Source organism: Hemitrygon akajei, chromosome 20, assembly GCF_048418815.1.
Source record: "Hemitrygon akajei chromosome 20, sHemAka1.3, whole genome shotgun sequence".
In the NCBI taxonomy this organism is placed as follows: Eukaryota; Metazoa; Chordata; class Chondrichthyes; order Myliobatiformes; family Dasyatidae; genus Hemitrygon; species Hemitrygon akajei.
This window is the reverse complement of record NC_133143.1, coordinates 1,959,636-1,984,340: the sequence shown is the minus strand read 5'-3', so window position 1 is coordinate 1,984,340 and position 24,705 is coordinate 1,959,636. Positions and strand designations below refer to the sequence as shown.

General features: G+C 39.9%; 1 protein-coding gene across 4 annotated transcripts in view; it reads left to right on the top strand.

Annotated features, from left to right (window-relative positions):
• ulk4 (unc-51 like kinase 4) overlaps positions 1–24,705 on the top strand; it is a 730,951-nt gene that overhangs the window by 233,055 nt on the left and 473,191 nt on the right. For all 4 annotated transcript variants that reach the window (XM_073072965.1, XM_073072962.1, XM_073072961.1 and 1 more), the window contains one exon: positions 20,890–21,051. In XM_073072965.1, coding sequence (XP_072929066.1) covers positions 20,890–21,051 — 162 coding nt within the window. The remainder of the gene's footprint in view (positions 1–20,889; positions 21,052–24,705) is intronic.

Sequence of the window (24,705 nt, the reverse complement as noted above, 5' to 3'; positions counted from 1 at the left end):
AGCTGTTTGAACTGTCTCGATGGAAATAAGGTCATCCATTGAAGGTGCTGGCTTGCACTCATCTTATATGGTCAAAGGCTGATTTGCTGTGTTGCTTGTCAATCACCTTTGTTGCGAGGTGAAGGTGGGAGAGACAGGAGGCTGGCAGGACTGAGTGCTGCTAAGGCAGGAGGCCATGCGTCTGGAGCGCTTGTTTTCCAAAATGAAGACGTTCACAGGTGAGGGTTTTATGTGCACTTCCTAGGCAGACCCATCCAGGGCTGATCTCTGTGGAGTGGGAGCGTTTGGACGCCTATTAGGATGCTCGAGTACTTTGTGTACCTGTATGATTTCTCTTTCTAGCAGGAGCAGGATCTCAGCCTTTGGGTTGAGTGATGGGATTTTGCTGCCTGGGGACTTGAGGTGAGGATGGTGAGTCACTGCTTCTGGATCAGGGATTTGCGTCCTGTTGTCTAGAAGTTCATCACACTTGCTGAGCATGAGAAGAGCTAAACGAGTCTTTCCATGACAGATTCAATAAGAAAGCCATGTCATAGGTGTATAAGGCAGGGTTTCTGAACTGGGGTTCGGCGAGAAATCATGATAAAAAAAAAGTTTTTTGAACTCAGTGCAATGCATGATTCTAGCGCTTGCAGTGGTGGACAGCGACCGAGCAGCCCGTTAGCAACCTAATTAGAGGCCTCTTGGCCAGGTATGGCAACGCGCAGTAGGACTGTGTTTATTTGGTTGAGTCCATTCTCAGTTTTTGACGTGAGATAGGAGAGGCCATTGATAATTGGTGAGTACTATATTGCACGAGGGGAGGACGCTAGGCTGATGAGGAGGGTGAAGTGCGTTTCCCAAGCATTGAATGGTCTTGCCCAACTTGAGCTATGATGTCAGCCTCTCCCTCCCAAACATGCCACGACTCAGCTGCTGGCCTGCTGCCTTACCGATATTATAAACATTGCGGAAGGTGGGTTGTGTAGGTTAAAGTGAATTGTACTGTTAAGTTTTTGTATTTTTTATGAACGAGAAGAGAGGAAGAACTTTGTGAGCTGCAGTCTGATTGTACACTCAAGATGAGATTTACTGACCTGCCCCTGGACAAATTGTGGATTTCTGTGAAAGAGTATCCTGCCATTTGTAGGAAAGCAATGAACATTTTGCTGCATTTTTCAACTTCTTACATGTGTGAGCAAGCTTTTTCTTGTTTAACAAGCATCAAGAGCAAGGATAGAAATTGTTTAATTTCAGTTGAAGGTGAAATCCGTGTGTGCTTATCTGAAGTTCAACCCAGAAATGAGTATTTGTGCAGCAAAACACGTGTAAATTACATAGGCTATGCCTATGTTTGATCCTGATCATGTCACTTAGTAAGAAAATGCTTTTTCAAAGTTTTGTATAAAATTGGGTCTTAGACTACATTTTAATTCATATTGCTTTGGCCTATGGTTTTTCGTAACTTTACTATTCAACATTGTCAATAAATTTTCATGTTGTAAATAGCATTAATTAAAATCAATTTACAACCTATTTTTAAATTAAATCTACTGAACCTACCTTTAGAAAAATGATATCCCATTTTGGTTTAAGCCAGTTATTTAACAAAAATTTATTATGTTTGCCTATTCAAGAAAGGCGAGTTAAACTTAACTACCTGTTCTTTTTTTCAAGAGACGTTGGGTAAAAATTCATTCTCTATTCAGAAGAGCATTGACAATTATTTTTGGATTATTATATCTATATGGAGGTTATTTCAAGGGTTCCTGTAGGGCAAAAAGGTTGAGAAAGGCTGGTATAAAGTGTAGTGCCATCGGTTATGTTGACGATGTTGAAAAAAGATGGTTTAGTTAGAGATTTGTTGCTCTGAACATCTAAGACAACATGCATCTCTTCTTACAGTGGCCTTCGGGGTAAATGTTGGCGAGGCAGGTCATTGAATCTGATTTACTCATAGACCTCAGTACAGGAAGAGAGGAAGGGGCCATTCTCTGCCATTCACAGACCAGGGAGGTGGGCCAACATGAAGAGCTGCAATGTGTTTGTTGCTGTTGCAGTCAGAGCACTGGATGACAGCATTGCAGTCCCCTGCTGGTTGAAGAACAACAGCAGAAATTTATGGAGTGCTCTTTGAGGAAGGCCCTTTGCACCTCTAGTTGTTGGTGCCTGAAGCCTTTACACTTCCGGAGAGGGTGTTGTTTCTGATATAAAGGGCATTGAATGTTAGGATCTTCTGAAATTTTAGAATTATCCTTTTGGATAGAGTTGTCCACCTCAGTTTTGTGCACCATGACACAGCCTCTAACAGGCTTCATGAGTGAATCTGCAGATGCTGGAAGTAACTGGAGATGCTGGAGTTCTCTCTGACCTCCACTTCCGTAGACTAAAGAAAAGTTTCTCTAAGATAGGATGAATTCCTCATGCTGAGTTCGGGTAAGGCAAGCCACATTTTGGCTTTGAATGCCTCCAGCTCCAATCACAGGTCTCCTAGTTCTCGCTGACGTTGCAGCTCCCTGATAGAAACATTGGGGAAAGACTCAAAGTTTATTGAAGAGAATAGTTTCCATTGCCTCCACGGATCCAGTCTTTGCCAGACTAATCTGTGGGGTGTTTGATACGAGACTTGGGTCCAGCCACTTCACCAGCAGGTCGAGTCCTTCACTGGGCTTGAGGTTGAGATATTCAGTGGCATTGGAGAATGTGCGCATCCAGGAGCAGTAATTTTTTGGTTTATCATTAGATTTAGTGAGTCTAGCCGTCAGCAGGTCACGATGGGCTAGGAATCTCATAAGATCTGACACATCATGATTAAGTTGGGGTTCATTGGGCATATAGTGCACCTTACTAGTAGGCTGAGCAGTGTCATCATCTGTGTTACGCCACAGTACGTAGGAGCCTTGAGCACATGAGGGATGTGGTCTCTGTTCTGTCCCGTTTGGGTAAAAGTTGTCAAGTTGCAGTGCGTTATCTTGTGGAAGAGGAGCCCCCCTTTCAGTCTTCGTTGGCTGGCCTAAGTCTTCAGTGTCTGCTAGCAGCTGAGTGTAAGCATAAACAGATTGGTCTTGAAAATATTCTCTCAGCTGAATGACGTGGTGAGTTTAATTTAACATCATCATTGTCATTTACCTTACTTAAAGACTTTGGTCCCAGTTAAAAGCGCCTCGTTTTCATGCTGTAGTGCATCTAACATGGCTTCCAGAGGGGTTTTGTCTGTGTTCAATTCAGCCTGTCTCACATTAACAGCAATTTTTCTTTCTGCAAAAGATACCCTGGCTAGTATTGCTTCGGCCCTTCCTTGCCACAGATCTGTTAGACTGTCCAGGTAATCTAGATGAACTTATCGAATAGATTAACTTGGTTTCAAGGCTTCTGTTCTTCTTTGCCTATATTGACCTTGTTTTCAAGACTTCTCTTCACTGTTGCCAACATTTCAAATTTATGTTGTGCAGGAATCGACACCAAATCCACTGTGGATGGAATCACTATGGGAGTACTATTCTGCCCTCACCTGTTTTCTAAAGCTAGACAGCTATATAACTCCAGTCCCGTTGAAGGCAGTTTTATTATTCATCAGCACATTACAGTGTGTAAGGATCTGGTCTAAAAAGACAGTACTTCTCAGCATTCTCATGAAAGATAGATTCAAACACTGATTAAAACTCCCTCAATTTCCAGCAAATTGCTTCTTAATGAATAAAATGTACAAATGATATAAAACAGCGGTCCCCAACTTCTTTTGCACCATGGACCGGTTTTAATATTGACAATATTTTTGCGGTCTGGCCAACGGGGGAGCGGGGGTGTTAATCACGGCTGGAATATAGGTGGTAAGTCAACTATAAGTCACTTATAAGTAACTAATACACTCAATTTCATTTCTAAAAGGGTTTATCTAACAAATTTAATATTAAACACACAGCGCATATTTTCCTTGCATGAATATAGTGATAAGTCAATTATAAGTCACTTATAAGTCAATAGCATCATAACATTTTAAGTAATGTTTGGATATTAAGCACACAGCGCATATTTTCCTCGTATGAACGTATAAAATCATTGCCACACACCAATATCGCTGAATCAGTGGGAGCCCTGGGCTTGTTTCCCTGCAACAAGACAGTCCCATCGAGGGGTGATGGGAGACAGTGATACTCGGAGGGGTCCTTAGGTCCGGTCTATTCTGCAATTTAGTTTTCATTGCATTCATTGCAGAAAACCCCACTTCACAGAGATTCAATGTTGGAAATGGAAGCAACGTTTTCAGTACTTTTGTAGCTATCTCAGGATATTCAGCCTTGACTTTGATCCAGAATGCCGGCAGAGATGTTATGTCAAACATACTTTTCAGCCCACCGTCATTTGCAAGCTCGAGGAGGTGATCTTCTTCCTGCGCTGACATGCATGACGCGTGGGTAATGACCTCGCGTGTGTAATGACCTTGCGTGGGCAATGACCGCACGTGCGTAATGACCTCGCATACGTTCAAGTTCAAGAGTGGGCGTGACAGGGAATGAGGAAAGGTGCAGCTGACTCGTATCGCTAAATCATATTGTTTCCTCGCTGGGTCCAGGGTCTCGGCCTGAAATGTCGACTGTGTTTCTCCCTATAGATGCTGCCTGGCCTGCGATATTCCACCAGCATTTTGTGTGTGTTGCAGTATTGTTATGCTGCTTCTCCAGTTCTGTAATTATCAGTATGACTATTGGACATATAGAAAGGATAATTTAGAGTAAAGTTCAAAACTATAAATTAGGAATATAAAATAACAGTAAAATTGATCACAAAATAATAAACTTCAGTGTACAAATGGAGTGCTGGAGGTAGATACACAAATACACTTAAAGAGCAACTGAATAAGTTGGTCAAATACAAAAGATATATTGACGTAGTGAGGTGGTTAGTAAGGACAAGGATTATGTTCAATATTGTTAATCTGAAATAGCAGTGAATTAAAATTAGTTGACCCGATAGCTTCAAGGAGCCAGATATTTTCGTATCGCTCATATGGTCATGAAATTTGGGCCTGAAACTGACAGAGGTAGTGATTAAACTTTTAGGGGTAAGGAGTATTGTGATAGACATGATGATGGGCTTAAACAACAGGCTACAAATGAGACAGAAGGCCCTGCAAATACTGGAATCTGGAACGAAAAAGCAAACTGCTGGAGGAACTGAGTGGGTAAGCAGCATTTGTGGAGGGAAGTGGACGGTGTGAGTTCCTCCAGCAGTTGTGTAGCACCAAGATTCTGCACTGCTTCAGTCTGAAGAACAAACATACATGAAAGTGAGATTGCAGATTAATGTGCAGTGTTTTTCACAGATCCAAACAGCTATGTTCTTCTTAATTTCCGAACTAGACAATACATTGCACAGTTCCAAGCAGGAGATAAAAAGGTGAAGTACTACTTTTAATTTTACTTCCAAATTTTTATCTAAAATGATATATGCTTTATTATCTATATTGTGTTAGATATTCCTAGAGTGCTTCGTCCTTTGCAGCTTGTTACAAAAGAAACCAGTACCAATTCTCTATTTGTCAGAGTAGTGGTTGGGGCTACATTGTAATGTTTCAACCTAGAGAGCCTCAAGAGACATTTTGTCAATGAGTTGTAATCAGACATTATCGAAAAAGACAAAAGAAATCGCTTCAATTTTTCATAGATTTTCTTTGTTAATAGTATTCTTACTGGAGGTCAGCAGGAGACGCTCATGGGGTGAGCACTGTTTCAGATTCGCTCCATAACCTTTACTTTTTTTAACCTATGATCACCCTTATTTAACTTACTTTTACCTACACCAAAAGATTCTTGCTACTTTTTTGGACTTATCTTTAAGAGTTTATTGTGAATTTTGAAGAAATGAATACAGAAATGGCTCTGAGATCTAAAGGGCGAGAACCTGGGAAAGATTCTAACGGGAACGGGAAGAAGAAAAAGACCAATCCTAAGCGCACTGAATTGACTTATGAAATGTTATTGGAGGTTTTAAATGAAAAATTTGAAGAACAACGACAAATTTTCAAACAAGATATAAAGGCTTTTCAGGATTATATGGATAAGACTGATTCAGTATTAACCAACAGCAAGCTCTAATCGCAACTTTGCAAGAGGACGCTCGGAAGCGAGACTTGATAATCGAAAAACTGGAGCAGAAATTATCTTCGACGATTAAACAGGTGGAAACACTTAAAGCCAAGAGTGTCGACTTTGAAAATCGGTCCAGAAGACAGAACTTACGCATACTTGGTCTCCCGGAAGGTATTGAACAAGGGGACACCTTGAAGTATTTTGCTCAACTTTTAAAGGATGCGTTCCCTTCTGTATTCCCAGACAGTCCTCCGTTACTTGATCGTGCTCACAGAATTATGCGTCGATCACCAAGTGCTTCAGCTAAACCACCGGTTGTAATTGTCCGATTTCATTATGTGCATGTTAAAGAGCAACTTATTCGTGTGGCTCGGCGTGTAGGGATGGTCAAATTCCAAGAACTCAATTTTCGATTAGTAGAGGATTTTAGTCCAGAAGTAATGAAGGCAAGGCTTCTTTTTAAACCTCTGATGTCCGAATGTTATGAGAAAAATCTAAAATCTGCGCTCTTATACCCTGCGAAGCTCAGAATCTCGTCTCCCAATGCATCACGGCGTGTTTTCTTTTCTATATCTGAAGCTAGAAGCTTTCTGAATGAGAACTTCCCTACTGCTGCGGATTCTGCGGATTCTCATCTCTAATAAATGAGTGATTTTGATCGTTGCAAGATGGTTTTTGTTTCCAAAACCAGATTTTGTTTCTGGCTATTGGTGTAGGTTTACTCTATATTTTATACTCTAGTTAAAGTTTTTTTTGATGTACTAATCTTTTTATTTTACTTACTTCAATCACTGTACTTTATCTTTGGTCATTATTATTTATCCTTCGAAGGCAAATTTTTTTTTTATTAAGATGGCGGTTTCTTCTCTAAAATATTTTTGGCTTTTTTTTTGATTTTGCCATTTTTTTTTTCTCTCGTCTTCCTATAATGCATTTCTTATCACAGTTTAAATTTTTTTTTGGTTTGTTTGGGTTTTAACCTGATTTATAAGTTACTAGTGATTATATTCTTTTTGTTTTTTTACTAGCAATTATATTAAGAAGTTTGGTTTTAGTATAGTGATTATTATTTCTTTAGAGTTTGGGTGGATCTTTTTTTTAATCCTTTATATACGGAGTTGCCTTCTGCTGATATGGGGGTAGATTTAGTTTCATCTTTCCTTTTTCCCAGCCTATCCCTGGCTGGGGAGGGAGTTTCTCATCTTGGGTGGGGGGTGGGGGGTCTTTTTCTAAATCTTATGTTCTTTACATCAGTTTTTAGTTTTTTCATTTGGGCTGATTTTAAACTACTAAAATGTCCGCGATGTCGTCACTTCCAGGTCCGCCCCTTATTTTTGTTCCTCTTCCGGGTGCATGAGTTCATAATTTGATTAACCCTTTATATACCAAAGGGTTGATTTCAGAAATATGGCTCAGACCATTAATTTTGTCTCGGAATGCTAATGGCTTAAACCATCTGATTAAACGGAAAAAGATCTTCAAAGTATTCCAAAGACTGAATGCACATATTATTTTTGTACAAGAAACTCATGTGAGGAAAGAGGACAATCATTGCTTTTTTTGGTTTTGGAGGGGTCAACAGTACCATTCGAATTTGAATGCTAAAGTAAAGGGAGTTTCAATTTTTATTGACTCCTCTATTGCATTTGTCCAACACGATATTTTTTCAGATCCGAATGGTAGATTTTTGTTAATTACTGGGTTACTTTTTAACAAAAAGGTTGCTATGGTTAATGTTTATGTTCCAAATGTGGATTATCCCGATTTTTTAAGTCCTTATTTACTTCTCTACCTAATCTAAATGAATATAAGTTAATAATGGGTGGTGACTTTAATTGTTGTTTAAATCCTTTGTTGGACAGATCTATATCTACTCAGACTTTACCTAATAAGTCGGCCACTTATATTAACTCTTTTTTGACTGATAATGGAATTTTTGATATTTGGAGATTTCGGCATTCTAAGGACAAAGAGTTTTCATTTTTCTCACATGTTTATCATTCCTTCTCGAGAATTGATTATTTTTTTATTGACTCTTGTTTTATTCCATCGGCAATTGGTTGTAATTATGATATTATAGCCATCTATACAGCTTCTAGTGCTAGACAATGGCGATTTGATTCTACCTTACTGCAAGATCCGGATTTTATTAAATTTATGAAGGAACAGATCGATTTCTTCTTTTCAACTAATTCCACGGATGATATTTCTTGCGGAACACTTTGGGACACTTTTAAAGCATATATACATGGACAGATTATCTCCTACTCCGTTGGTCTGAGAAAACGCATTAAGAAGGAAACTCTTTTATTGGTTGATAAAATTAAAGAGATTGACAAGAAATATTCGACTGCTCCTAGTAAGGAGCTTTACAAACAAAGGGTTGAACTTCAAAGGGAACATAGTTTATTACTTACCTCTTCGATTGAAAATCAATTAATGAAAACCAGATCTGATTTTTATATACATAGTGATAAATCGGGTAAACTGTTAGCTAGTCAATTGAAGAATGCTTTGGTTAAACGCCAAATTACTAAGATTCGTCAGCAGAATGGGGATCTGACAGTTAACCATGATGAGATAAACAAATCTTTTCAAGATTTTTATACCTCCCTGTATTTGAATTCCCTCATGATTATAATACTATGTGTGATTTTCTTGGGAAATTGAATTTTCCAAAATTATCAGCAGACGATCTTTCAATATTAGAAACTCCTATTACAGATGCAGAAATTAAAGGGGTTATTTCCTCTATGAATTCTGGTCCAGATGGGTATACAGTAGAATTTTTTAAATGTTTTTCCGCTACTCTGTCTCCTTGGTTATGCAGGGTTTTTGAAGAAGCAATTAGATTGGGTAATCTGCCACAATCTTTTTATACAGCTTCCATTTCTTTAATATTGAAGAAAGATAAAGACCCTACTGACTATGCATCCTATAGACCAATATCCTTATTGAATGTAGATTCCAAGATCTTTTCCAAGTTACTGGCATCCAGGCTGGAGAAGGTATTACCTCAAATTATCTCGGAAGATCAAACTGGTTTTATTAAAAATCGCTATTCTTTTTTCAATGTTAGGAGATTATTGAATATTGTTTATACTCCTTCACATAGCACTTCAGAATGTGTCATTTCATTAGATGCGGAGAAAGCATTTGATAGAGTTGAATGGCCATACTTATTTACTGTGCTTGAGAAGTTTAATTTTAGTCCGACATTCATTTCCTGGATTAAACTGATATATCATACTCCAGTAGCCTCGGTGCTTACTAACAATCAAAGATCTCCCTTTTTTCGTTTATTTCGGGGTACTAGACAAGGCTGTCCTCTTAGTCCATTATTATTTGATATTGCTTTAGAACCCTTGGCAATTGCTATCAGAGAGTCACAGAACATTTTTGGCATTAATCGTGGGACGGATATACATAAGCTATCATTATATGCAGATGATTTATTATTATTTTTTTCTGATCCCGAGAAATCCATTCCTGCAGTTATATCATTGTTGGCTCAATTTAGTAATTTTTCCGGGTATAAATTAAATCTTAATAAGAGTGAATTGTTTCCTTTAAATAGACAGGTTCCAATTTATGGAAATTTACCTTTTAAATTAGTTAATGACTCTTTTATTTACTTAGGGATTAAAATCACAAAAAACTATAAGGACTTATTTAAGGTTAATTTTTTACCCCTAATCGATCAGATTAAATGTTTGTTTACTAAATGGTCACCAGTATCTTTATCTATGATAGGTCGGATTAATGCTATTAAGATGGTTATTTTACCCAAGTTTTTATATATATTTCAAGCGGTACCAATTTTTAATCCGAAATCTTTTTTTGCTAATGGCAGAATAAAAATCCTAGATTAGGTAAAAAATATTTACAGAAGGCAAGGAAGGAAGGTGGATTGGCATTGCCTAATTTTAGATTTTATTATTGGGCAGTCAATATCCGATATTTGTTATGTTGGTTAAAGGATTGGGATTTATCTTTTAGCCCTCATTGGGTGAACCTGGAAATTAAATCTGTACAAGGATTTTCATCGGGTTCTATTTTAGGGTCTTCTCTTCCCTTTGCTCTTTCTAAATTGCAGAAACGAATTGACAATCCGATAGTTAAACATACTTTACGTATATGGTTTCAATTTTGGAAATTTTTTGGGTTGACTCAGTTTGTTTTAAATATTCCTATTGTATCCAATTGCTTTTTTTATCCTTCTATTATAGACCAAGCTTATTCAGCTTGGAAGACTAAAGGATTACTACGATTTTCCGATTTATTTTTGGATAATTGTTTTATGTCTTTTGAACAATTATCTAATAAATATAATTTGCCTAGATTTCATTTTTTTAGATATTTACAGATTAGGAATTTCTTAAATACTGTACTTCCTACCTTTCCAAATCTTGTGTCTTCAGGTATTTTGGAGAATTTGTTTGAACTAAATCCTTCTCAGAAAGGGCTAATATCAAAACTCTACAATATAATTATGAAGATACGTTCAGAGCCCTTCTATAAAATTAAAAATGATTGGGAAAGAGAACTTAACCTTACTATCCCTATTGAGAATTGGGATAAAATTCTTCAATTAGTTAATTCATCATCTATATGTACTAAACATTCATTAATACAGTTTAAGGTTGTGCATAGGGCTCATATGTCCAAGGATAAATTGGCTCATTTTTATTCCTATATAAATCCTATTTGTGACAGATGTCATTCTGAGATAGCGTCTTTAACTCATATGTTCTGGTCTTGTCCGCTTTTGAAAAAATATTGGAAATACATTTTTGATATTATTTCCATGGTATTGAACATTGATTTACAACCTCAACCTATTACTGCAATTTTTGGTTTACCAATGATGGACTCACTTCATTTATCCTCTTCTGCTTGTCGAATGATTGCATTTCTTACATTAATGGCTAGAAGATCTATTTTGTTGAATTGGAAAGAAATTAATCCTCCTACCGTATTTCATTGGTTTTCTCAAACTATGTTATGTCTAAATTTAGAAAAAATTAGAAGTGTTGTATTTGATACTTCTATTAAATTTGAAAAGATATGGAGACCATTTATTCAATATTTTCATATGATGTAATGTGACCCTGTTCCAAGCCTATTTGTTTTTCCAGTTTTGATTTTACATATGTTGAGAGGATCGGAGTTGACAACACTGATGATTTTGTATTTTTGTTAGATAATATAAACAGCCCTTTTTTTTCATTTTTTCTTTTTCCCTTTTTTATTTTTTCGTTTTTTTCCTTATTAGTTATTAGATTGTTAGATTAGTTTTTCTTGCATAATTTTTTTTTCTTTTTCTCTTTTCTGTTTTTTTTTAATATATATTATGATATACCTAGGTTTGCCTTGTTTATATGTTACTTGTATCGTCCATGATTTGGGAAGACTCATTTATATTGTAACTATTGCTTATGTATTCTTTCATGTTCAGTTGAAATGTGTATGTTTTTAATCCCATTATCTATGTATCAATCTTATTATGTTGATATTAATAATAATAATAAAAAGATTGAAAAAAATAGTATTCTTACTGGATTATTAGGCAGTGCCAATACTTTCTTGCAAGATATGAAACTAAAATTATTTTCCTGGAAAAATTTTGACCCTACCTAAAGATTGTTTTGTGCTATTGTCACCATAAACAGCTCATTTATAAGTATTCTCTATCCCTAAGCATGAAGTTCAAGTTTCATTGATGAGTGGATAACTGCAGTGTCTGCTGAACATCTTACCATTAATTGTATTCAGCAAAGTACCATAGTAAATGCTATGGTATCTTCGTAATTCCATCACTGAGCCATTAAAATTAAAATCTCTGGATGAACCATGAGATCTGCAGTCTGCTGAGGGCCAGATCAAAGTCTGGTGACAAAGAAAGTTACGACAGAGTGGACGATAGCATGGCAGAGTGCTGCACTACTACAATTCCAGCACCGTTCTGAAGTAATCTCTACATTCTCCCCGTAGTGTGTGTGGGTTTTCTCTGTGTCCTCTGGTTTCCATTCATCATCCAAAGATGTACTGGCTAGGTTAATCAGTCATTCCAAATTGTCCCATGATTACTTTTGGAGTAAATGGGTTTGTCGGGGGTTGCTGGGGTGGCATGATTTGAAAAGCTGGAAAGGCTGTATTGCTATAAAAATTTTAAAAATGAAAAAAGTCCTGTTCTGATCTCTGGAGAGCTATCTCATGGGCAAAGTGGCAGTTCCAGACTGAACATCAATCAATAAAGGATTCTCGACAACTGTGGCAGGGCTTGAATACTATCACCTTTTAAAGTAAAATCAAGTGACACAGGCAACAACAAATTACAGTGAGAGATTGAAAATGCACGCCAAAAGGGTAACGTTACAATAGTCACGGGGAACTTCAATATGCAGGTAGATTGGGAAAATCAGGTTGGTGCTGGATTATAGAAGGGTGAATTTCTAGAGTGCCTACAAGATGGCTTTTTAGAGCAGCTCATAGTTGAGCCCACTAGAGGATCAGCTACTCTGGATTGGTTGTTGTGCAATGAACCAGAATTGATTAGGTAAAAGAACCATTATAGAAAAGTGATCATAATATGATCAAATTCACCCTGAAATTTTAGAATGAAAGGAAGGAAACTACAGATGAATGAGAAATGAGTTGGCCAGAATTGATTGGAAAAGAACACTGGCAAAGATGATGGCAAAGCAACAATGGCTGGAATTTCTGGAAGCAATTCGGAAGGCAAAGGATATATACATCCCAAAGAGGAAGAAGTATTCTAAAGGAAAGATAACACAACCATGGCTAACTAGAGATATCAAAGCCAACATAAAAGCTAAAAAGAGGACATATAATAGAGCAAAGATTAGTGGGAAGCTAGAGGATTGGGAAGTTTTTAAAAACCAACAGAAGGCAACTAAAAAAAGTCATTGAGTAGGTAAAGTTGAAATCCAAAAGTAAGCTAGCCTACAATAGTAAAGAGGATACCAAGAGTTTCTTCAGATACATATAGTCTAAAAGAGAGGTGAGAGTGGATAGTGGACGACTGAAAAATGATGCTGGAGAGGTAGTAACAGGGAACAACAAAATAGCGGACAAGCTTTGTAAGTATTTTGCATCGGCCTTTATTGTGGAAGACACGAGCAGTATGGTGGAAGTTCCAGGTGTCAGGAGGCATGAAGTGTGTGAAGTCACCATAATCAGAGAGAAGGTTCTCGGCAAACTTAAAGTTCTGAAGGTAGATAAATTTCTTGGACCAGGCAGTATACACCCCAGAGTTCTTAAAGGGGTGACTGAAAAGATCATGGAGACATTGTTGAATGATAATAAATCTGAACTTGAACATTTTCTGTAAATTCAAGAGACTGTTGTGCATGAAAATCCAAGGAGACCATCAGTTCCTGAGATACACAAACTATCCCATCTAGCACCAACAATCATTCTACAGTCAAAGTCACTTAAATCATATTTCTTCCTCATTCTGATGTTTTGGTTGAACAACAACTGAACCTCTTGACCATAAGACCTTAAGACATATATGTCAAACTCAAGGCCCGCGGGCTAAATCCGGCCCGCGGTGGAATTATCTTTGGCCCGCGAGATAATATCTACCGTAGATGTCGGATTATAAGCCGCTACTTTTTTCCCATGCTTTGAACAGCATTGAACACAGCGGCTTATAATAAGGTGCGGCTAATAGAAGGTTTTTTCCCATGCCGCCAAAACATTTTGCCTCGTAACAGTAGACCAATAAAATTGATGAGTAGTTCACAGAGGTCCAATGAAATTGTACGATAAATCAAGCGCACTTCACAAATTATTGTAAATCAGCCATTTGTACTCACCCTCATCAACATGGAAAACACTCGAAGAAAAGCATATGATGCAGCTTTTAAGTTAAAGGCAATCAATCTGGCGTTGAAGAAGGAAATCGAGCTGCTGCGCGTAATCTTGGCATACATGAATCGATGGTGAGACGGTGGAGACGCCAGCGCGAAGAACTGAATCAATGCAAAAAGACGACAAAAGCTTTCAGAGGTAATCACAGCAGATGGCCCGAACTTGAAAACTTTCTTGAAGACTGGGTTAACACACAGAGAGCAGGCGGCCGCGGTGTTTCCACCGTGCAGATCAGACTGAAGGCTAAAGCAATCGCCACCAAAATGAAAATCGAAGATTTTAGAGGTGGGCCATCGTGGTGTTTTAGATTTATGAGACGAAAAGGCCTGTCCATCAGGGTACGCACGACTCTCTGTCAGCAGCTCCCTCCCGACCATGAGGAAAAACTTGCTAACTTCCGCACATTCACTCAAACAAAGATAGCGGAGAATTCCATCGGGCCAGATGAAATCATAAATATGGATGAAGTACCTTTGACGTTTGACCTGCCTCTCACTCGGACTGTTAATAAAAAAGGTGACTCGTCCATCATACTGAAAACAAGTGGCCATGAGAGAACGCATTTTACTTGTGTTCTGAGCTGCACAGCATCCGGACTAAAGCTTCCACCGATGGTGATTTTTAAGCGGCTGACAATGCCAAAGGAAAAATTCCCAAAAGAAATCATGGTGAAAGTCAATAAGAAAGGTTGGATGATGGAGAGTCTAATGAAGGATTGGCTCAGAGAGTGCTAAGCCAAGCGACCGGGGGGATTTTTTCACATAAAAAAAGCGTTGCTCGTTATGGACAGCATGAGGGCTCATATAACAGATTCAGTGAAAGCTGCCATCAAGAGTACAAACTCAATTCCAGCTGTGATTCCTGAGGGCACCACGAAGTATTTGCAGCCACTGGACATCAGCGTGAACCGGGCATTTAAAGTGGCACTACGCATTGAGTGGGAGACTTGGATGACGAGCGGCGAGAAATCCTTTACCAAAACAGGCCACATGCGAAGAGCATCTTTAACTCAAGTCTGCCAGTGGATCCTAAATGCTTGGAGCCATGTCACAACATCCACCATCACCAACGGGTTTCGAAAGGCTGGACTGCTGCGTGATGAAGAGGATCGCGTGCGCTCAAGTGAGAGCGACAACGAAGAGATTGAAGTGAGTGATGAGATCCTGAGGTTGTTCAATTCGGACACTGAAGAAGAGGACTTTGATGGTTTTAGTGCGCAGGAGGAAGATGAAGAAGGCGATCAATAACTTTTCCTGGTAGGCTGCAGAATATATATATTTTTTAACCAGTCGTTAGGAGATGTTGGAATGTTGTTCATGCACTGTTCAGTAAAAAAGTATACCCAACGTAATTTGTGTGTTACCGATAGGTATGTATTTTAAAAGTAGCCGTGTTACAGGCACGGTTCGAAAAAAAGCATTTGCAATATGTATTTGTTTATGTTACCATACGGATTTAATTAAAAGTTTAAAAAATCCTCACGTGTGTTAGGATTTAATTTGGGACTGCCGCTTCAGGTCAGGAATGGCTCACGTGATATTAGACAGCAGTACAAGGGAGGGAGGGAGCGAAACTGAGGATTCCGCTGCACCGAAACTGCTAGCGATTCAGTAAACAAAAAAACAGTAAAACTCGTGTGTGAATGGTATCGGGCCAATAAGGACACAAGTGTCCGATGTTACCAAATACCGGTAGGTATAACAAAGTTTAGCCTTACCAAATATGTGTAGCGAGGGTTTGGTTTGGGGGAAAAAGGAGTATAAATAAGAGCAGAATGTAAGGGGAAGGCAAAACGCGTTCTGCAATAAAGCCACGCTGCACTGTAATCCGGTGTTGGTTGTCTCTCTTCCAAAACGAACACAGGGCAGAATTTGAAGCCCAACACGTGTAATATCTTTCTGTGTAAATATCTCATATTACAAGCGGCCGAAAATCCGGTCCGCCGGAAATCCAGTGCGCCGAAAATCCGGTCCGCCGGAAATTCGGTGCGGCCTAAAATCCGGTGCGGCCTGTACAATGAAAAAATTGATTTTATTTCTAAAATTAGAGCCAGCGGCTTTTAATCAGGTGCGCTCTGTAGTCCGGAATCTACGGTAATTACTATTAAAGCTGGCCCCAGTAATCGAAGCGCCTATGGCGTATGATATGGCTAATGCTGAGTTTATTCAGGTACCAGGTTTTCAGGGTTTTTAGTGTTTATTCGGCAGTCTTGCTCGGCATTCTTCTTCATAAGAAACGGAATTTGTAAAGTGAAACACTTTGTAGTTATAGCAGAGACTGAGACACATGAGAGCAGGCTGAAAAAACGGAGGCAACGAAAGCTGCGTTCGCACGCGTCCGACTGATCCGGCCCGCATGAAGCTGCATTTTGCTCAATCCGGCCCGTGACCTAAAATGAGTTTGACACCCCTGCCTTAAGACATAGAACAGAATTAGGCCATTCAGCCTGTCAAGTCTGCTCCGCTATTCCACCATGGCTGATCCCGAATCTCATTCAACCCCATGCACTTGTCTGTTCACCATACTCTTTGATGCCCTGACTGTTCAGGAAACGATCAACTTCTGCCTTAAATATACCATACCCACAGACTTGGCCTCTACTGCTGTCTGTGGCAGAGCATTCCACAGATTTACTACTCTTTGACTAAAAAAATTCCTCCTTACCTCTGTTCTAAAAGGTTGCCCCTCAGCTTTGAGGCTGTGCCCTCTAGTTCTGGATACCTGACCATAGGAAACATCCTCTCCACATCCACCCTATATAGTCCATTCAACATTCTGTAGGTTTCAATGAGAACCTCTCACGTTCTTCTAAATTCCAGTAAGTACAGTCCCCAAGCTGCCAAACGCTCCTCTTATGTTAACCCCTTTATTCCCGGAATCATCCTTGTGAATCTCCTCTGACCCAAACCCTCTCTCCAAAGATAACACATCCTTTCTAAGATATGGAGCCCAAAACTGTTGACAACACTCCAAGTGCAGCTGACTAGTGTCTTATAAAGGCTCAGCATTATCTCCTTGATTTTATATTCGATTTCCCTTGAAATAAATACCAACATTGCATTTGCCACCTTTACCACAGTCTCAACCTGTAAATTACCCTGCAGGGAATCTTGCACAAGGACTCCTAAGTTCCTCTGCACCTCTGTTTGAACCTTCTCTCCAGTTAGATAATAGTTCACACTATTGTTCCTTCTCCCACCACTGTATTCCATCTGCCATTTTTTTGCCTATTCTTTGAATTTGTCTATGTCCTACTGCAATTGCGTTGTTTTCTCAGCTCTACCTACCCCTCCACCTATCATCCACAAACTTTGCCACAAAGTCATCAATTCCATTATCTAAATTATTGACAAACAATATGAAAATTAGCGGCCCCAATACTGACTTCTGAGGAACACCACTAGTTACCACCAGCAGAAAAGGCCCCCTTTATTCCCACTCGCTGCCTCCTTTGTCAGCCATTCCACTATCCATGCCAGTATCTTTCCTGTAACACCACAGGATTTTATCTTGTTAAGCAACCTCATGTGTGGCACCTTATCAAAACACCTGTTGTCCACCCTGCTTGTTACTTCCTCGAAGAGCTCGAACAGATTTGTCAGACAAGATTTCCCTTTACAGAAACCATGCTGGCTTTGACTTATTTTATTATTAGTCTCCAAGTACCCTGAAACCTCATCCTTACTAATAGACTCCAACACTTTCCCAACCTCTGAAGTTAGGCAAACTGGTCTATAACTTCCTTTCTTTTGCCTTCCTCCCTTCTTAAAGAGTGGAGTGACATTTGCAATCTTCCAGTCCTCCGGGACCGTGCCAGGATCAAGTGATTCTTGGAAGATCATGACCAATGCATCCATTATCACTTCAGCAATCTCTCTCAGGACTCTGGGATGTAGTCCCACATGACTTATCCACATTAAGACCTTTGAGTTTGTCTAGCACTTTTTCCTTTGTTATTGCAATAGCACTCACTCCTGCTCCGACACTCACGGACCTCTGACACACTACTAGTGTCTTCCACAGTGAAGACTGATGCAATGAACCCATTAAGTTCATTTGCCATTTCTTTGTTCCCCTCCCCCCATTACTACCTCACCAGCATCATTTTCCAGTGGTCCAATATCAACTCTCACCTCCCTTTTACTCTTTATATAACTGAAAAAAACTTCTAGTATCTTGCTTTATATTATTGCCGAGTCTACCCTCATATTTCATCTTTTCCTTTCTTATTGCTTCTTTAGTTGCCTTTGTTGGATTTTAAAAGCTTCCCAATCATCCAACTTCCCATTCACTTTTGCTACCTTATATGCCCTTTTCTGACTTTTATGTAGTCCTTAACTTCCTTTGTCAGCCACAATTGCCTACCCCTCCCATTTGAGAACTTCTTCCTCTGTGGGACATATCTACCCTGTGTCTTGTGAATTTTTCCCAGAAACTTCAGCACATCTCTGCTCTGCTGTCATCCCCGCCAATATCCTCCTCCAATCCACCTGGGCAAGCTCCTCTGTCATACCTCTGAATATCTATTGTGATATTGATACATGTGAGTTATGCATCTCTCTCTCAAATTGCAATTGCAATATGAATTCAATCATATTATGAACACTGCCTCCCTTTACATTAATCTGAGTTATTACACAATGTCCAATCTGAGATAGTCTTTCCCCGAGTAGGCTCAAGCAAAAGCTGCTCTAAAGAGCCATCTCGTAGGTATTCAACAAATTCCCTCTCTTGCGATCCAACACAGCCTGATTTTCCCAATCCCCTTGCATATTGAAGTTCCCCCATTACAATTGTGTCATTACCCTTATTACATGCCTTTTCCAGCTCCCTTTGCAATCTCAATCACGCATCTTGGCTACTTGGGGGGAAGACATTGACTTGGATAGAAAACTGGTTGGCAGATAGAAAGCAAAGGGTAGCGGTGAGTGGGTGTTTCTCGGAATGGCAGGTGGGGACTAGTGGGGTGCCACAGGGCGCGGTATTGGGACCACAGCTGTTTACGATTTACGTCAACGATTTGGATGAAGGCATTGAAAATAACATCAGCAAATTTGCTGATGATACTAAGCTGGGTGGCAGGGTGACATGTGATGAGGATGTTAGGAGAATTCAGGGTGACTTGGATAGGCTGGGTGAGTGGGCAGATACTTGGCAGATGGCGTTTAATGTGAATAAGTGTGAGGTTATCCACTTTGGGAGTAAGAATAGGAAGGCAGATTATTATCTGAATGGTGTAGAGTTAGGTAAGGGAGAAATACAAAGAGACCTAGGAGTCCTTGTTCATCAGTCACTGAAGGTGAATGAGCAAGTGCAGCAGGCAGTGAAGAAGGCTAATGGAATGTTGGCCTTTATTACAAAGGGAGTTGAGTACAAGAGCAAGGAAATCCTCTTGCATTTGTACAGAGCCCTGGTGAGACCACACCTGGAGTATTGTGTACAGTTTTGGTCTTCAGGGTTAAGGAAGGACATCCTGGCTGTAGAGGAAGTGCAGCGTAGATTCACGAGGTTAATTCCTGGGATGTCTGGACTGTCTTACGCAGAGAGGTTAGAGAGACTGGGCTTGTACACGCTGGAATTAAGGAGATTGAGAGGGGATCTGATTGAAACATATAAGATTATTAAGGGATTGGACAAGATAGAGGCAGGAAATATGTTCCAGATGCTGGGAGAGTCCAGTACCAGAGGGCATGGTTTGAGAATAAGGGGTAGGTCATTTAGGACAGATTTAAGGAAAAACTTCTTCTCACAGAGAGTTGTGGGGGTCTGGAATGCACTGCCTCGGAAGGTAGTGGAGGCCAATTCTCTGGATGCTTTCAAGAAGGAGCTAGATAGGTATCTTATGGATAGGGGAATCAAGGGATATGGGGACAAGGCAGGAACCGGGTATTGATAGTAATTGATCAGCCATGATCTCAAAATGGCGGTGCAGGCTCGAAGGGCTGAATGGTCTACTTCTGCACCTATTGTCTATTGTCTATTTGGAGGTCTGTATTTGATTCCCATAATGGATTTTAAACCCTTGCAATGACTTAACTCCACCCACTAAGATTCAACATTCTCTAACCCTATGCCATCTCTTTCTAAAGACGTAATTCCATCTCTTACCAACAGAGCCACACCACTACCTATGTTTTCCTGTCTCTCCTTTCAATGCAAAGTAGATCACCCTTCCTTTTCAGGATATCGTGAGCGTGTCCAGAAAGATTTTGGACCCTAGTACCTGGGAGCCATTCGATTTTCATTTTCATGTCCACAGAATCACCGACCTGCCATTCTAACTATAGAGTCCACTAATACTGCTGCCATCCTCTTCAGTTGCCTAGCATTTTGAACCAGAGACCCAGATTCAGTGCCAGAGGCACGGCCGCTGTTGCTTCACCCAGATAGGTCATTCCCCCCACAGTACCCAAAATGGAGTATTTATTGTTGAGGGGGACAGCTGCAGGGTTGCTCTCCACTATCTGATGTTCTCCCTTTCCTCTTTGGACAGTGCTTTTGACATTGCTTTTATGCATTGAGTTGCTGCCATATGAGTGGCAGATGAGATATTTGCATTAATGAGCAGGTGTAAAGGCATACCTATAAAAGTGGCCATTGACTGCTGATTCCATATTTGAAACAAGATGGCTGCTGCTGCTATCTGAAACTGCCACTCAGTTGTCAAAATGAAATACACATCTTGTGAATGACTTAAAGTTGTGACAGCTATTTAAAAGTTTTAATAAAAGGTAATGCTTGTAGAAGAATTATACCAGCCATCTGAACCAATGGGGCTATGCATTCTGAAAGACATACGCTGTGTTTAGTGTACAACTGAGAAGTTACAGTTTGAACAAAGTATGTATGTTGTCTATTGGTGGAATTGCTACTGTTTCAAGTTTACCACAGTTGTTAAATGATTCATTTTTTCCTCTTTTAGGGAGATCCTATTACTAATCATTTAGCGGCAAAAATTGTGGAGAATGTTTGCACCACAAATTCATTGCCAGTCCAAGGATTCATTACTGGAGAGTTTGGTCAAATGCTTTGGTACCTGTTTACACATTCCACAATGGACTCTTTACGAGTGACAGCCATTTCGGTAAGCTTTCACTACCCATAATTTATTATAGCACATCTGTAAATATAAGTCTTATGAAATAAATTTCAGCTGTTTCAAATGAAGTTCAGTTTTAATCTTGAGGCATGGATCTTCCATTAACACCATGGTTATTATTTCTTTGTTCTCCCTTTTTCTTCAAAATCTTTCCAGGAAAGAGAGGGGCGGGTACTCTATTCCTGTATTATTGGTAGTGTTATTTTGCTGTTTGACAGGAGACATGAAAGAAGATTCAGCTCAATATCTTTGTCCTGTTGTTCCCTCTTCACCTCCCTCATATCCCTACTGATGAAGTTAGCAGACTCACCGATAATGTTGAACAGCTGCTGGTAGGCTGAAAATAGAAACAGAATGCTGGAAACACTCAGCAGGTTCAGCAGCTTCAGTGGAAAGAGAAACAGATTAACATTCTCCAGATGTGCCTGACCCGCTGAGCTTTTGCAGCACTGTTCATTTTAATTTTAGCCATTATGTTCTCCGGCACCATTACATCTTGTAATATCGTACTGGGGTGGGGATTCCACCTGCATGCCCGGTGCTGCACAAGCGCTACAGCACACTGCCCTCTCATTCTCTGTGGTATACCACCTTCTATGATGAAACTACATCAAATTTAACAACTCGGTGTCAAAGAATACCATAATGTCTGAGTAGTTGTCTGTCTCTTTCCACCAAGCCAATTTGTTATCTCACCATAGATCCCATGCATTCTTCCTCTGGGCCAGCCTACCATGTAGGACCTTGTCAAAGGCCCTGCTAAAGTTCATGTAGACAATGTCCACTAGCCTGTCCTTATCATCCTCTTGGTCACTTCAAAAAACGGAATCAGATTTGGGAGACACGATATATCATACACAAAGCCACGTTGACTATCTCTAATCAATTCTGATGTTTCCATATGCAGATAAGTTCCATCCCTTAGAATCCCTTCCACTCACTTCCCCACCATGGATATAAGGCTCACTAGCATCTTGCTCCCAGCCTTGTCCTTACAGCCCTTTTCAGAAATCCGCCAGACTTCTCTTACCTCACTGGCAGATAACACAGAACTGTCTCAGAAGTGTCTTCCTTTCCTTCCCAGAGTGTCTGTGGAAACACCTGGTCTATGCACCTTTATGTGCTTCGGGACTGCTGACACCTTGTTTTTTCTATTGTTGACACGCTACTGTTCTCTTTGCTGAACTCTCCAATTTCCATGCCCTTCTCCATGCTAAATACAGTTTTAATTTAAGATCTCACCCATCTCCATACACAGATTACCATACTGATGCTTGAGGGGATCTAGCAAATCTCTCCCCCCAGTTATCTCTTAGCTCTTAATATAGCTACAGAATCTTACAGGATTCCCATTTACCTTATCTGCCAAGAATATCTCATGACTTCTTTTTGTCCTGGTTTCCTTGTTAAGTGTATTCCAACAACATTGACTCAAGGGGCTCACGATTTCAGCTGCCTATACCTGAAATATGCCTCTTTGTTCTGACCAGAGCCTCAATAACACTCACCAGGCAGGGTTCCCTAATCCTGCCAGCCTTGCCTTTGCACAAGGGCATATTGATTCTGAACTCTCCCTATCTTGTTTTTAACAGCTTCCATTTGCTGGATGTCCTTTTGTCTCCTAATAGCCTTGCCCAATCAGTGTTTGCAAGTTCTTGTCTAGTGCCATCAAAATTTGCTTTGGCTCAATTTGGAATTTGTGGAGCAGCCCTATCTTCTGCTGTCTTGAAGCTAATTGAATTCTGATCACTGGTCCCAAAGTACTTCCCCACTTACTTTGCCTCATTTCTTAATCTTCATGGTGAATAGAAAAAAAGACTGATCTGGATACACATAACCAATTCTGTCCTATCTAATTCCTTAACACAGTGGCAGTCGCAGTCTATATTAGGGAAACTAAAATCTCTTACTATTATTCCTAATAGTTTTTCTATTATTCCTATTATTATTAATAATAGCACTCCTATTATTCCTACCTACACCTTTTTTGGATTTCCCTACATATTTGCATCTCTAATGCCCATTAACTATTGGGGCCCCTTGTGTATTTTTTGTATTTCTAAATTCTATCCAAATGGCCTGTCTGGGTTATTCCACCTGAACTCCCCACCAGGACATCCTCTCTGAGTATTGCTGAAATACTCTTCCTGGTTAACAGTACAACTCTCTGTCCTCTTTTACCTCTTTTGTGCTGGAATATTGTATCCTGGAACATTGAGATGCCATGCTTCTGTCATGGTTTTAATATTGTAATCTTTCCACAGTGGCACTTATGTGCAAAATGTTGGAAGAGCTCATAGGGTCGGGCAACATCTATGAAGGGAAATGGGCAGTTGATGTTCAGGGTTGATTCAAGAGGGGAGGTCGCCAGTATGAGAAGGTTGAGGAAAGGGGTGGAGCAAGAGCTGGTGGGTGAAAGGTGGATCCAATGGGATAATAGGCTATTGGAGGGGAGAGAATGGGAATGTTATAAGAATCTGGGAAATGATAGATAAACATGACAAAGAGCTAGAGAAGATGAGAGGGGACATCACCTACATTTTCCTCCCTCTAGTTCCTCTCCTCACCTATTTCCCTTTATTCAAAGTTCAAGGTACATTTATTATCAACGTATATACAACCTTGAGATTCATCTCCTTACAGACAACCTCTTAACAAAGAAACCCAATAGAACCCATTAAAACAAAAGAAGACTTCAGAAAGCCTTTGATAAGGTCCCACATAGGAGATTAGTGGGCAAAATTAGAGCACGTGGTATTGGGGGTAGGGTACTGACATGGATAGAAAATTGGTTGGCAGACAAGAAACAGAGTAGGGATTAACAGGTTCTTTTCAGAATGGCAGGCAGTGACTAGTGGGGTACCGCAAGGTTCGGTGCTGGAGCCGCAGCTATTTACAATATAGGTTAATGATTTAGATGAAGGGATTAAAAGTAACATTAGCAAATTTGCAGATGACACAAAGCTGGGTGGCAGTGTGAAATGTGAGGAGGATGTTAGGAGAATGCAGGGTGACTTGGGACAGGTTGGGTGAGTGGGCAGATGCATGGCAGATGCAGTTTAATGTGGATAAATGTGAGGTTATCCATTTTGGTGGCAAGAACAGGAAGGCAGATTACTATCTGAATGGTGTCAAGTTAGGAAAAGGGGAAGTACAATGAGATCTAGGTGTTCTTGTACATCAGTCACTGAAGGTAAGCATGCAGGTACAGCAGGCAGTGAAGAAAGCTAACTGCATGTTGGCCTTCATAACAAGGGGAGTTGAGTACAGGAGCAAAGAGGTCCTTCTGCAGTTGTACAGGGCCCTAGTGAGACCACACCTGGAGTATTGTGTGAAGTTTGGTCTCCAAATTTGAGGAAGGACATTCTTGCTATTGAGGGAGTGCAGCTTAGGTTCACAAGATTAATTCCTGGGATGGCAGGACTGTCATATGTTGAAAGATTGGAGCGACTGGGCTTGTATACACTGGAATTTAGAAGGATGAGAGGGGATCTGATTGAAACATATAAGATTACTAAGGGATTGGACATGATAGAGGCAGGAAACATGTTCCCGATTTTGGGGGAGTCCAGAACCAGAGGCCACAGTTTAAGAATAAGGGGTAGGCCATTTAGAATGGAGTTGAGGAAAAACTTTTTC